An 11381-nucleotide genomic window follows, 5' to 3' on the forward strand; every position below is an offset into this window, starting at 1 on the left:
ATCCGTGCCATTGCCCCTTTAAGGCGGCGGCATCGCCGCTTTAAGAGCTGGCCCCGCCCTCCCCGCCCCGCCGCTTAAAGCGGAAACGCCAAATATGGGGAAAGGGGGCGGGGCCCAGCGCCGTCAGCCTTAAAGGGGCGATGCCCCAGTGCCAACCCGCTCTTAAAAGGGCGACGCCACCTCACGGTGGGGCCCACCGGTGGGTTCTTAAAGGGGCAACGCCCAGACCCCCCCCAAATCCCCCCCCCGGGACCCCAAAAAGCCCCGAAATGGCCCCAAACCTCCCCCCCTCCCCCCCTTCCTCCCTTCCCGGCCGCTTCCCGCGCGCCTCCGCTCTTCCTGTGGGATGCGATGACGTCATCGTGACGTCACCGGGCGCTGACTCAGCGGGGGGGGGGGAGGGGGAGGGGGGGGGGGAGGGGAAGCGCATCCGGACCCCCCCCTCCCCCCCGGGGTCTTTTTTTGGGGTCTCCCCAAATTTGGGATCCCCAGGGTGGGGGAGGAGCCCCGGAACCCCCCCTAGATTTTGGGGACCCCCCTTTGGGGACCCCCCCTCGACCCCCAATTTTGGGGCACCCCCCCTCATTTTAGGCCCCCCCCCATTTTAGGGTCCCCCCCCAAATTTTAGGGACCCCCCCTCCCCCATTTTAGGCCCCCCCCTATTTAAAGACCCCCCCTCGACCCCCATTTTAGGGTCGTGTCCCCCCCCTTTTGGGGATTCCCCCCCATTTTTGGGGTCCCCCCTCCCCATTTCAGCCCCCCCATATTTAGGGACCCCCTTAATTTCCCCCCCCCCATTTTCCCCCTCCCCCCCCCAAAATCCCCCTAAATCCCCCCCAGGCCCCTCCCCCTCCCCCCTTAGCCCCTCCCCCTTAAGCCCCTCCCCCCCCCTTGGCCCCTCCCCCCCTCCCCCCCCTCGCAGCCTTCATCCCCCCCCCCCCCCCCCGCCCCCCCCCCGCATTCGGCCATGGCGCGGCCGCTGCTGCTGGGGCTGCTCCTGGGGGCGCTGCCCCCCCCCCGCCGCCCCCCAGCCCCGCTTCAGCCCCGAGGTGAGCCCGGGACCCCCCCTCGATGACGTCATCATGACGTCACGCCCCCCATTCCCCCCCAGTTTCCCTCCCCCAGAAACTTTTAGGGACCCCCCCCCCCCCTTTGACCCCCCCCCCTTTGTGCCCCCCCCCCCTTGACCCCCCCCTTGGACCCCCCCCCCCCAAAATTCCGCCCCCCCCCAAATTCCGGAGCCGCATTTTGGGTCCAATTCTCCCCTTTTTGGGTCCCCCCCCCTTTGTCCCCTCCCAAGCCGCGTTCCCCCCCCTCCCCCCTCTTTTTCCCAAAATTTCTTTTTTTTCTCCCCAAATTTTCTTTTTTCGAGTTTTTGTTGTGTTTTTTTTTTTCGGTCTTTTCCCGTTTTTTTTTTTTTTTTGGTTTTTGGCGTTTTGCCCTTTTCCGCCCTGTTTCGGCCCAAAAAAAGCGGGACGTGTCCGGCCGCCCCCGGCCCTTTGTCCCGGCTCCCGGCTCTCCCCTCCCCCCCAAAACCCCTCCCCCCCCCATAACCCCCCCTAATCCCAGCACCCCCCCAATCCCCCCAATCCCCCCAAACCCCCCCATAAACCCCCCATAAACCCCCAAAACCCCCCCAATCCCCCCAATCCCCCCAAATCCCCTAATCCCCCCCCATCCCATAATTTCCCCCCCGCCCAATTTTCCGCCCCTCCCCCCCAGTCACGGGACGGGCTGTGGCGGGGGGGGGGGGGGGCGGGGGGGGTGTCACGGGACAAACAGCCCAAACAGGCACGGGGAGGGGGGGGTGGGGGGCTGAGAACCCCCCAGAACCCCACAGCCCCCCAAATCCCCCCTATAAACCCCCCCGACCCCATATAACCCCCCCCAATCCCCCAAATCCCACTAAATCCCCCCAAAATCCCCCCCAAATCCCCCATAATCCTCCTAAATCTGCCCCAAATCCCCATAAATTCCCCCATAACCCCCCCAAAGCCCCTACAACCTCCCCATATTCCCCCCAATCCCCCATATCCCCCCTATAATCCCCCCAAACTCTCCCAATCCCAAAAATCCCCCCCTAATCCCCCCCAACCCCTCCATAATCCCCCTATATTCCCTCCTAATCCCCCCCAAATCCCACTATAATGCCCCCCAAATCCCCCCTAATCCCCCAAATCCCCCCACAATTCCCCCAAATCCCCCCATTTTCCCCCTCCAATCCCCCCAATCCCCCCCCAAATCCCCCCCTAATCCCCCAAATTCCCCCCATTTCCCCCTCCAATTCCACCCCATAACCCCCCAAATCCCCCCCAATCCCCCCCCCATCCAGGCCTGGCTGCAGCAGTACGGGTACCTCCCCCCCGGGGACCTGCGCGCCCACCCCCAGCGCCCCCCCCACTCGCTGGCGGCGGCGCTGGCGGCCATGCAGCGCTTCTACGGCCTGCGCGTCACCGGCACCGCCGACCCCGACACCATCAGGTGGGTGCGGGGCCTCCAGACCGCCTCTATGGTTAGGGGGGTGTTGGTCCTCCAGGTGTCATCTATGGTTGTAGGGGAGTGGGTCCTCCAAATATCATCTATGGTTCTTGAGGTGTTGGTCCTCCAGACCGCCTCTATGGTAGTTGGGGTGTTGGTCCTCCAGGTATCGTCTATGGTTCTTGGGTAGTAGGTCCTCCAAATATTATCTATCGTTCTTGGGGTGTTGGTCCTCCAGGTATCGTCTATGGTTGTGGGGGTGTTGGTCCTCCAAACAGCCTCTATGGTAGTTGAGGTGTTGGTCCTCCAAACCACCTCTATGGTTGGTGGGGTGTAGGTCCTCTAGATATTATCTATGGTTCTTGGGGTGTCGGTCCTCCAGGTATCATCTATGGTTGTAGGGGAGTAGGTCCTCCAAATATCATCTATGGTTCTTGAGGTGTTGGTCCTCCAAACCACCTCTATGGTACTTGGGGTGTTGGTCCTCCAGATATTATCTATGGTTAGTGGGGAGTTAGTCCTCCAAACAGCCTCTATGGTTCCTGAGGTGTTGGTCCTCCAAATGGTGTCTGTGGTTGGGGGGTTGTAGGTCCTCCAGGTATCATCTATGGTAGTTGGGGTGTTGGTCCTCCAAATATCCTCTATGGTTCTTGGGGTGTAGGTCCTCCAAGCAACCTCTATGGTTGTGGGGGAGTTGGGCCTCCAAACCACCTCTATGGTTGGGGGGTTGTAGGTCCTCCAGATATCATCTATGGTTGTTGGGGTGTTGGTCCTCCAAATATTATCTATGGTTAGTGAGGTGTAGGTCCTCCAAACAGCCTCTATGGTTGTGGAGGATTTGGGTCTCCAAATTTCATCTATGGTTTTTGAGGTGTTGGTCCTCCAAACAGCCTCTATGGTTCTTCGGCTGTTGGTCCTCCAGGAACCATCGATGGTTTTTTGGGGCTGTTGGTCCTCCAACCCTCGGTGGCCGTTGGGGTGTTGGTCCTCCAGGGCTCATCTATGGTTGGTGGGCTGTTGGTCCTCCAGATATCCTCTATGGTCACTGGGCTGTTGGTCCTCCAAGGTTCATCTATGATTGGTCCTCCACTCATCGATGGTTCTTGGGGCTGTTGGTCCTCCAACCCTCTATGGTCATTGGGGTGTTGGTCCTCCAAGGATCGTCTATGATTGGTCCTCCACTCCTCAATGGTTGTTGGGGTGTTGGTCCTCCGAGCCCCCTCTATGGTCCCGGGGGTGTTGGTCCTCCAGCTCTCTATGGTCCCGGGGGCGCTGTTGGTCCTCCAACGCGGGTCCCTCTATGCCCCCCACGGCCATGAACGCCAGGACTTGAGGGTCCCCGACAAGTTCGGGGCCGAGCTGAAGGCCAACGTGCGGCGGCGGCGCTACGCCATCCAGGGCATGAAGTGGGAGCAGCGAGAGGTCACCTACTGGTGCGCACTGGGGGCACTGGGAGCACTGGGAGGGGCTGGGAGGGGGCACTGGGAAGGATACTGGGGGCACTGGGGGCGCTGGGAGGGCTGGGAAGGGGCTGGGAGCATTGGGAGGGGGCTGCTGGGGGAACTGGGATGGACTGGGGTGGGTACTGGTGTGCACTGGGGGCACTGGGAGCACTGGGAGTCCCCCTTCTATTGGGTATTGGATACTGGGAGTCCTTGTTTTACTGGTTTTGGGATACTGGGAGCACTGGGAGGCCCCTTTTCCTTGTTTTTGGGTACTGGGAGCACTGGGAGGCCCCCTTCTCTTGGGTATTATATACTGGGAGTCCCCGTTTTACTGGTTTTGGGATACTGGGAGCACTGGGAATCCCCATTTTCCTTGTTTTTGGGAACTGAGAGCACTGGGAGGCCCCGTTTTACTGGTTTGGGGATACTGGGAGCAGTGGGAGGCTCCCTTTTACTGGTTCTTGGATACTGGGAGCACTGGGAGTCCCCGTTTTACTGGTTTTTGGGTACTGGGAGCACTGGGAGGCCCCGTTTTACTGGTTTTGGGACACTGGGAGCACTGGGAGGCCCCATTTTCCTAGTTTTTGCGTACTGGGAGCACTGGGAGGCCCTGTTTTCCTGGTTTTGGGATACTGGGAGCACTGGGATCTCCCCTTCCAATGCCTTTTGTGCACTGGGAGCACTGGGGGGAATCAGCGCTGAGTCCGTCCCCCCCCCCCCCCATAATTGCAGCATCCAGAACTACACCCCCAAGGTGGGGGAGGCGGCCACGCTGGCTGCCATCCGCCGGGCCTTCTCCGTCTGGGCGGGGGCGGCGCCGCTGCGTTTCCGGGAGGTTCCCTACGGGGAGGTGCGGCGGGGCCGGGCCCCCCCGGCCGACATCGTCATCTTCTTCGCCGAGGGCTTCCACGGCGACAGCACGCCCTTCGACGGCGAGGGCGGCTTCCTGGCCCACGCCTACTTCCCCGGCCCCCACATCGGCGGCGACACGCACTTCGACGGCGCCGGCCCTTGGACGGCCCGCAACGATGACCTGAGCGGTGAGCCGGGGGGGGGGGTTGGGGGGCTCCTGGTGGCCACCGTTGGCCCCTGTTGGCCACCTCGGGGCTTTGTTGGTCGACTTGGAGCTCTTTGGGCTCACTTTGGGCTCTTTGGGTCCACTTCGGGCTCTTTTGGCCCACTTTGACCCCTCCCCGTTGGCCACCGTTGACTCTGTTTTGACCCCCGTTGGCCACCATTGACCCCTGTTGGCCACCTCAGGGCTTCGTTGGCCACCTTGGGGCCGTGTTGGTCAACTTGGAGCTTTTTGGGCTCTTTGGGCCCACTTTGGGCTCTTTTGGCGCTTTTTGACCCCCGTTGACGTCTCCCCGTTGGCCACTGTTGACTTTTGTTGACTTCTGTTGACCCCCGTTGGCCACCATTGGCCCCTGTTGGCCACCACAAATCTTTGTTGGCCACCCTGGGGCCATGTTGGTCGACTTTGAGCTCTTTTTGGCCCACTTTGGGCTCTTTTGGCCCCGTTGATCCCCCTCTATTGGCCCCCATTGACCCCCAGTGGCCCCCAATGACCCCCACTGCCCCTCTTTGAGCCCCGTTGGCCAAATTTGAGCTCTTTTGGCCCCTTTTGGGCTCTTCTGGCCCTCTTTGAGTCCTGTTGATCCCCCCCATTGGCCACCATTGACCCCTGTTGACCCCCCTTGACCCCATTGACCCCCAATGACCCCCAATCACCCCCAATGACCCCCCTTGAACGACCCCCCTACGGCCCCCGGATCTGCGACGGGGACTTCGACACCATCGCCATGCTGCGGGGGGAGATGTTCGTCTTCAAGGTGGGTCCCCCCCCCCTAAATGTCCCCCTCCCCCCCAGATGTCCCCCAACCCCCCGGGATGTCCCCCCCTCGATACGGGGGTGTCCCCCCCACCCCCCCGGTGACGTCACGGGGCCGTGGGCCAATAGGAGCGGTGGTTCTGGCGCGTGCGGGACCGGCGGGTGATGGACGGGTACCCCCTGCCCATCGGGCAGTTCTGGGTGGGGCTCCCCCCCGGCATCAACACGGCCTACGAGAGGAAGGACGGGAAGTTCGTCTTCTTCAAAGGTGGGGGAGGCCGCGGGGGGGAGGTTATGGGGGGGAGGCCATGGGGGTGAGGAGGATGTGGGGTGGAGGGTGAGGGGGTGGAGGGTTTTGGGATGGAGTTTTTGGGATGGAGGCCGTGGGGCAGAGGTTGTGGGGTGGAGGATTTGGGATGGAGGTTGTGGGGTGGAAGTTTTTGGGATGGACTTTTTGGGATGGAGGCCATGAAGATGGAGGCCATGGGATGGAAGTTGTGGGGTGGAGGCCATGGGGTGGAGGCCATGGGGTGGAGGACGTTGGGATGGAGAACATGGGGTGGAGGATTTGGGATGGAGTTTTTGGGATGGAGAACATGGGGTGGAGGCCATGGGATGGAGGTTTTTTGGGATGGACTTTTTGGGATGGAGGCCATGAAGATGGAGGCCGTGGGATGGAAGTTGTAGGGTTGAGGTCATGGGATGGAGGACGTTGGGACAGAGAATTTGGGATGGAGATTTTGGGATGAAGACCATGGGGTGGAGATTGTGGGGCTGGAGGCCATAGGACGGAGGCCATGGGATGGAATTTTTGGGATGGAATTTTTTGGGATTTTTTTTTTTTGGGACGCATTTTTTCGGGACGGAATTTTTTGGGGGATGGAGCCCTTGGGGGCATGGCCTCGTGGGCGTGCCCCCCCTCTGACCCTGCCCCCCCCACCCCAAAAAAATCCCGTCCCCGCCCCCAGGGGACAAGCACTGGGTGTTCGACGAGGCCGTGCTGGAGCCGGGGTACCCGCGGCCGCTGCGGGAGCTGGGCCGGGGGCTCCCCACCGACCGCATCGACGCCGCCCTGCTCTGGCTGCCCAGCGGCAAGACTTACTTCTTCCGGGGCAACAAGTGCGTCTTCCGGAACCTTCCGGGGCCTTCCGGGACCTTCTGGGGCCTTCTGGGATCTTCTAGGGCCTTCCGGGGCCTTCCGTGGCCTTCCGGGGCATTCTGGGGCCTTCTGGGGCCTTTCAGGATCTTTTGGGATCTTCTGGAACTTTCTGGGGTCTTCTGGAACCTTCTGGGGCCTTCCAGGGCCTTCTGGGTTCTTTTGGAACCTTCTGGAACTTTCTGGGACCTTCTGGGGCCTTTCAGGATCTTCTGGGATCTTCTGGAATCTTCTGGAACCTTCTGGGGCCTTCTGGATTTTCTGGAACTTTCTGGGGTCTTCTGGAAACTTCTGGGGCCTTCTGGAACCTTCTGGGGTCTTCTGGGGCCTTCCAGGACCTTTTGAGACCTTCTGGAACCTTCTTCTGGGGCCTTCTGAAGCCTTTGGGATCCTTCTGGGACCTTTCGGGGCCTTCTGGGGTCTTCTGGGATTTTCTGGAACCTTCTGGGGCCTTCCGGGACTTTCTGGGGCTTTCTGGAACTTTCTCGGGGCCATCCCGTAACAACGCCCCCGCCCCCGCAGCGCCCCCCTGACCCCATGGTGCCCCCGTGACCCGGGGGTGACCCCGTGCCCCCCCTCCCCCCAGGTATTACCGTTTCAGCGAGGAGCGCGGCGCCGTGGACCCCGAGTACCCCAAGGGCATCGAGGTCTGGGGGGGGGTCCCCGAGTCCCCCCGCGGAGCCTTCATGGGGCCCGACGACGGTGAGGGGGGAGAGGGGGGGCGTATCGCGACATACCCCTATCGCGACACACCCCTATCGCGACATACCCCTATTGCGACACAGCCCTATCGCGACACAGCCCTATTGCAACACAGCCCCGTGTCCGATATCCCCATATCTGCATGGCCCCGTGTCGTGGTAGCCCCACAGCCCGTCAGCCCCATCCCCTGATATCGCGATATCCCCCCCATATCCCGATACCCCCCCCATATCCCAACACAGCCCTGTATCGCGATATCCCTCCCCATATCCCAACACTCTCCCGCATCCCCACACCCCTCCCTATCCCGATACCACCCCATATCGCGATGCCACCCAATATCCCAAGACCTCCCCCTACCCCGGCACCTCCCCATATCCCAATACCCCTCCCCATATCGCGATACCCTGGCCTATACCCCCTCCCATGTCACAATACCCTCACCCATATCACGATATCCCAGCTCCTACTGCCATACCCAGACCCATATCGCAATACCTGGGCCCATACCGCAATATCCTGGCCCATATCATGATACAATGGGCCGCTATCGCAATATCACAGCCCATATCACCATACCCAGGCCCATATTGCAATGCCCCTATCATGATATTGCAGCCCCTATCACGATATCCCAGCCCATATTGCGATATCCTGGCCCGTATCGCGATACCCGGGCCCCTATCGCGATACCTGGGCCCCTATCGCGATACCTGGGCCCCTATCGCGATAGCCGGGCCCATATCGCGGCCCTGCGTCTCATATCGCGACATCCCCTCTCCCCCCCCCAGCCTTCACCTACTTCTACAAGGCAGGCCGCTATTGGCAGTTCGACAACCAGCAGCTGCGCGTCACCCCCGGCTACCCCAAGTCGGCGCTACGCGATTGGCTGGGCTGCGGCACCGAGCCCCGCCCCCCCAAACCCGGCCCCGGCCCCGCCCCTTCCGGCCCTCCCCTCCCCCCCGGGGGCGGGGACACCGAGGTGATCGTCATCGAGGTGGGGGCGGGGCCTGGCGCCGTGGCCGCCCCCCTGGCTCTCCTGGCGGGCGCGGGGGCGCTGGGGGCCCTGGCCCTGCTCTGCCGCCGCCGCGGGGCCCCCAAGCGGCTCCTGCGCTGCCAGCGCTCGCTGCTGCCACGTGTCTAAGCCACGCCCACCGCCCCCGGGCCACGCCCACCGCCCCCGGGCCACGCCCACCCCGCCCCGGGCCACGCCCACCCCGCCCCCTGGTGGTGTTGCCCCCCCCTCAATGCTTGCCACCTCCCCCATGGGAGGCCACGCCCACCAACGCGAGGCCACGCCCACCACCCCAAGCCACGCCCCCGAGCCTCCAGGCCACGCCCATGCCGCGAGGCCACGCCCCCTCCCGCCCACAGGCTCCGCCCACCCCGTCCATTCATCACTCCCCTTCTGGTCAATGGGGGCTGGGAGGCCACGCCCACACTCTCAGGCCACGCCCCTTTTCCATATATGGCCCCGCCCCCTGCCTCCTGTCACCTCCCACACACAGGGAGCCAATGGGGGGGGAGGGGGTTGGGAGGCCACGCCCACCACCCCCAGACTCCGCCCACTTCATCAGGCCACGCCCACCACGAGGCCACGCCCCCTCCAGGAGACCCCGCCCCCAGCCTCCTGTCCCCGCCCCCTCCCCTCTACCCACTTGTGGGCGGGGCTTCCCGTGGCCACGCCCCCCGATGGTGCTCTGGGCGGGGCCTGTCCTTGGCCCCGCCCCCTTTCCCCTCCCCGTGGCCCCGCCCCCTGACCTGGCTGGGCGAGGTCAGCGCCTTGGCCACGCCCCCTCCTCCCCCTGACCCCGCCCCCGCCGCGGGACCGGGGGGGCGGGGCCTGCCGGAGGGGGCGGGGCCGTCCGTAGAGCGGAGGCCTCCGATTGGCTGCCGGCTGGGGAGGGGGCGGGGCTAAATAAAAAAGGGGGGGCTGGGTGCATGGCGGGGGGCGGGGCTCAGACGGAGGGGCGGGGCTATGCAAATGAGGGGGCGGGGCCCGGTGTATATAAGGGGGGGAGGGGCCGCGCGTTTTTTTTTCTTTGTTTTTCTTTTTTTTACCGATTTTGGGATTTTTTTGGGGGGTGGGGGAGGGGACGGGGGTGGGGAGCCCGGGGGGGACCCAACCCCCCCCCCCAAAAATCCTGCTGGGCGGGACCGGGGGGGGGGGGAGGGGAGGGGAGGGGTAATTAATTAATTAATTAATTAATAAAGAACTGACGAACCAGAGAGCGTGCTGGGTGGGGACTGGGAGGCGCTGGGGGGGACTGGGAGAGGACTGGGAGGGGACTGGGGGATACTGGGTGTTACTGGGAGCACTGGGAGGGGACTGGGGGTAACTGGGAGCACTGGGAGGGACTGGGGGGTACTGGGATAGACTGGGAGGGACTGGAGAGGACCCCAAGCCCCAGACGATGACATCATCAATGACGTCACCAATGACATCACACGTTGAGGTCTCAAGGCCCAGCTTTATTCCGCTCCAGGATGCTCTGAACCGGCCCAAACTGGTCCAAACTGGTCCTCACTGGTCCGTACTGGTCCTTACTGGGGCCCCTTGGGGCGCAGGGCGGGGCTGGGCGGGGCCTCGAGGCTCCGCCCCCCGCTGCGGGCGGCGTCCAGCGATTGGCTCAGGGCCAGGGCGCGGCGCTGTGGGCGGGGCCAAGTCAATGTGGGCGGGGCCACAGGGTGGGGGCGTGGCCACCAGGGGGGCGTGGCCATCAGGGGGGCGGGGCTAAGGGGGGGTCACGTGACTGCTCACCGCCAGGGCCTCGTCCTCGCGGCGCCGCCGCTGCTGCCCCCGCCAGAGGAGGGCGGGGCGTCCGTCTGGGGGCGGGGCCAAAAGGAGGGGGCGGGGTCAGGCAGAGCTGGCCACGCCCCCCACGTGTTGGCCACGCCCCCCCGTGGGGCTAAGCCCCGCCTACCTGCGAAGGACCAATCAGGGAGGTCGCGCAGGGGGCCGGGCCCGGATTGGCTGGGAGCGAGGCCACGCCTACCGGGAGACCACGCCCACCGTTAGCCACGCCCACTCCTTATTTGGAAACCCCCCCTCACCATATAAGGAGTGCTTACGTCACGCGCCACTGGCCAATCCGCAGCGAGGGGGCGGGGCTTGGCTGCAGGGCCCGGGCCTGGAGCTCGGCTGGGGGCGGGGCGAGAGGAAAGGGGGCGTGGCCTGCGGTTGGCCCCGCCCCCATTCACCAAGCCCCGCCCCCTCCCCTCCCCCCACCCCCTCCCCTTCCTCCCCCCGCCCCTGGCTCCCTTTAAGCCCCGCCCACCCCAAGCCCCGCCCACCTTAGGCCCCTCCCACCACCCTAAGCCCCGCCCCTCCCTCCAAGCCCCGCCCCCTCCCCTTAGCCCCGCCCCCTCCCCCCTTTTCCCCCTCCCCTCCCCTCCGCGACCCCCCAGGCCCCGCCCACCGCGCCCAGGCCCCGCCCACTCCCCCAGAGCCCCGCCCCCACCCCCCAGGCCCCGCCCCCCGCCCTCCGCGGCCCCCCCCGCACCGAGCCGCAGCGCCCTGCGCGCCGCCATGGCCGCCGCCGGAAGTGGGGAGAGCCGAGGCCACGCCCACTTCCGCCAACACGTGGCGCCGGCCAGCCCCGGCCGCGTGGGCGCCGCCATGTTGTACGGCACCGCCGCCGCCATCTTGTGGCCGCCGCCATTTTGCGGCGACGGGAGCCGGCAGGGGGACAAAAAGGGGAGGAGAAAACCCCAAAACCCCCCGAAACCTCCCCAAAACCCCCCGAAACCTCCCCCAAACCCCCCAAAC

The 11381-nt window shown here is 64.4% G+C and overlaps 2 protein-coding genes across 3 annotated transcripts; one reads left to right on the plus strand and one right to left on the minus strand.

Moving 5' to 3' along the window:
- Positions 1–140: 140 nt before the first annotated feature.
- MMP14 (matrix metallopeptidase 14) lies at positions 141–9591 on the plus strand. Its single transcript, XM_072029707.1, has 11 exons — positions 141–199; positions 923–1049; positions 2333–2481; positions 3730–3756; positions 3813–3911; positions 4656–5106; positions 5636–5755; positions 5884–6022; positions 6723–6873; positions 7497–7612; positions 8404–9591. The coding sequence occupies exons 1-11, from the start codon at positions 141–143 to the stop codon at positions 8754–8756; spliced, it is 1791 nt and encodes a 596-aa protein (XP_071885808.1). The 3' UTR covers positions 8757–9591.
- Positions 9592–10063: 472 nt separating this feature from the next.
- MRPL52 (mitochondrial ribosomal protein L52) lies at positions 10064–11272 on the minus strand. Of its 2 annotated transcripts, XM_072029799.1 has the most exons (5): positions 11116–11272; positions 10685–10754; positions 10537–10604; positions 10374–10438; positions 10064–10261 (listed from the first exon to the last, which is right to left on the minus strand). In XM_072029799.1, the coding sequence occupies exons 1-5, from the start codon at positions 11255–11257 to the stop codon at positions 10157–10159; spliced, it is 450 nt and encodes a 149-aa protein (XP_071885900.1). In that variant the 5' UTR covers positions 11258–11272; the 3' UTR covers positions 10064–10156. The 2 variants fall into 2 exon arrangements, with proteins under 2 accessions (XP_071885900.1, XP_071885901.1); XM_072029800.1 differs by lacking the exon at positions 10374–10438.
- Positions 11273–11381: the final 109 nt, after the last annotated feature.

The sequence above is a fragment of the Anas platyrhynchos genome, chromosome 31 (assembly GCF_047663525.1).
Source record: "Anas platyrhynchos isolate ZD024472 breed Pekin duck chromosome 31, IASCAAS_PekinDuck_T2T, whole genome shotgun sequence".
NCBI classification, from domain to species: Eukaryota; Metazoa; Chordata; class Aves; order Anseriformes; family Anatidae; genus Anas; species Anas platyrhynchos.

What these genes read in the sequence shown, in the direction of transcription:
- MMP14 (XM_072029707.1), top strand. Translation starts at nt 141, where the DNA reads ATGCCCCAGTGCCAACCCGCTCTTAAAAGGGCGACGCCACCTCACGGT. An exon ending in CGGGCTCTTTTGGCCCACTT is followed by an intron (nt 5,107 to 5,635) that starts TGACCCCTCCCC and finishes ACCCCATTGACC; the next exon opens with CCCAATGACCCCCAATCACC. An exon ending in GAAGTTCGTCTTCTTCAAAG is followed by an intron (nt 6,023 to 6,722) that starts GTGGGGGAGGCC and finishes CCCCGCCCCCAG; the next exon opens with GGGACAAGCACTGGGTGTTC.
- MRPL52 (XM_072029799.1), bottom strand. Translation starts at nt 11,257, where the DNA reads ATGGCGGCGGCGGTGCCGTACAACATGGCGGCGCCCACGCGGCCGGGG. An exon ending in ATTGGCCAGTGGCGCGTGAC is followed by an intron (nt 10,605 to 10,684) that starts GTAAGCACTCCT and finishes GTCTCCCGGTAG; the next exon opens with GCGTGGCCTCGCTCCCAGCC. An exon ending in CCCTGATTGGTCCTTCGCAG is followed by an intron (nt 10,439 to 10,536) that starts GTAGGCGGGGCT and finishes CCCCGCCCCCAG; the next exon opens with ACGGACGCCCCGCCCTCCTC.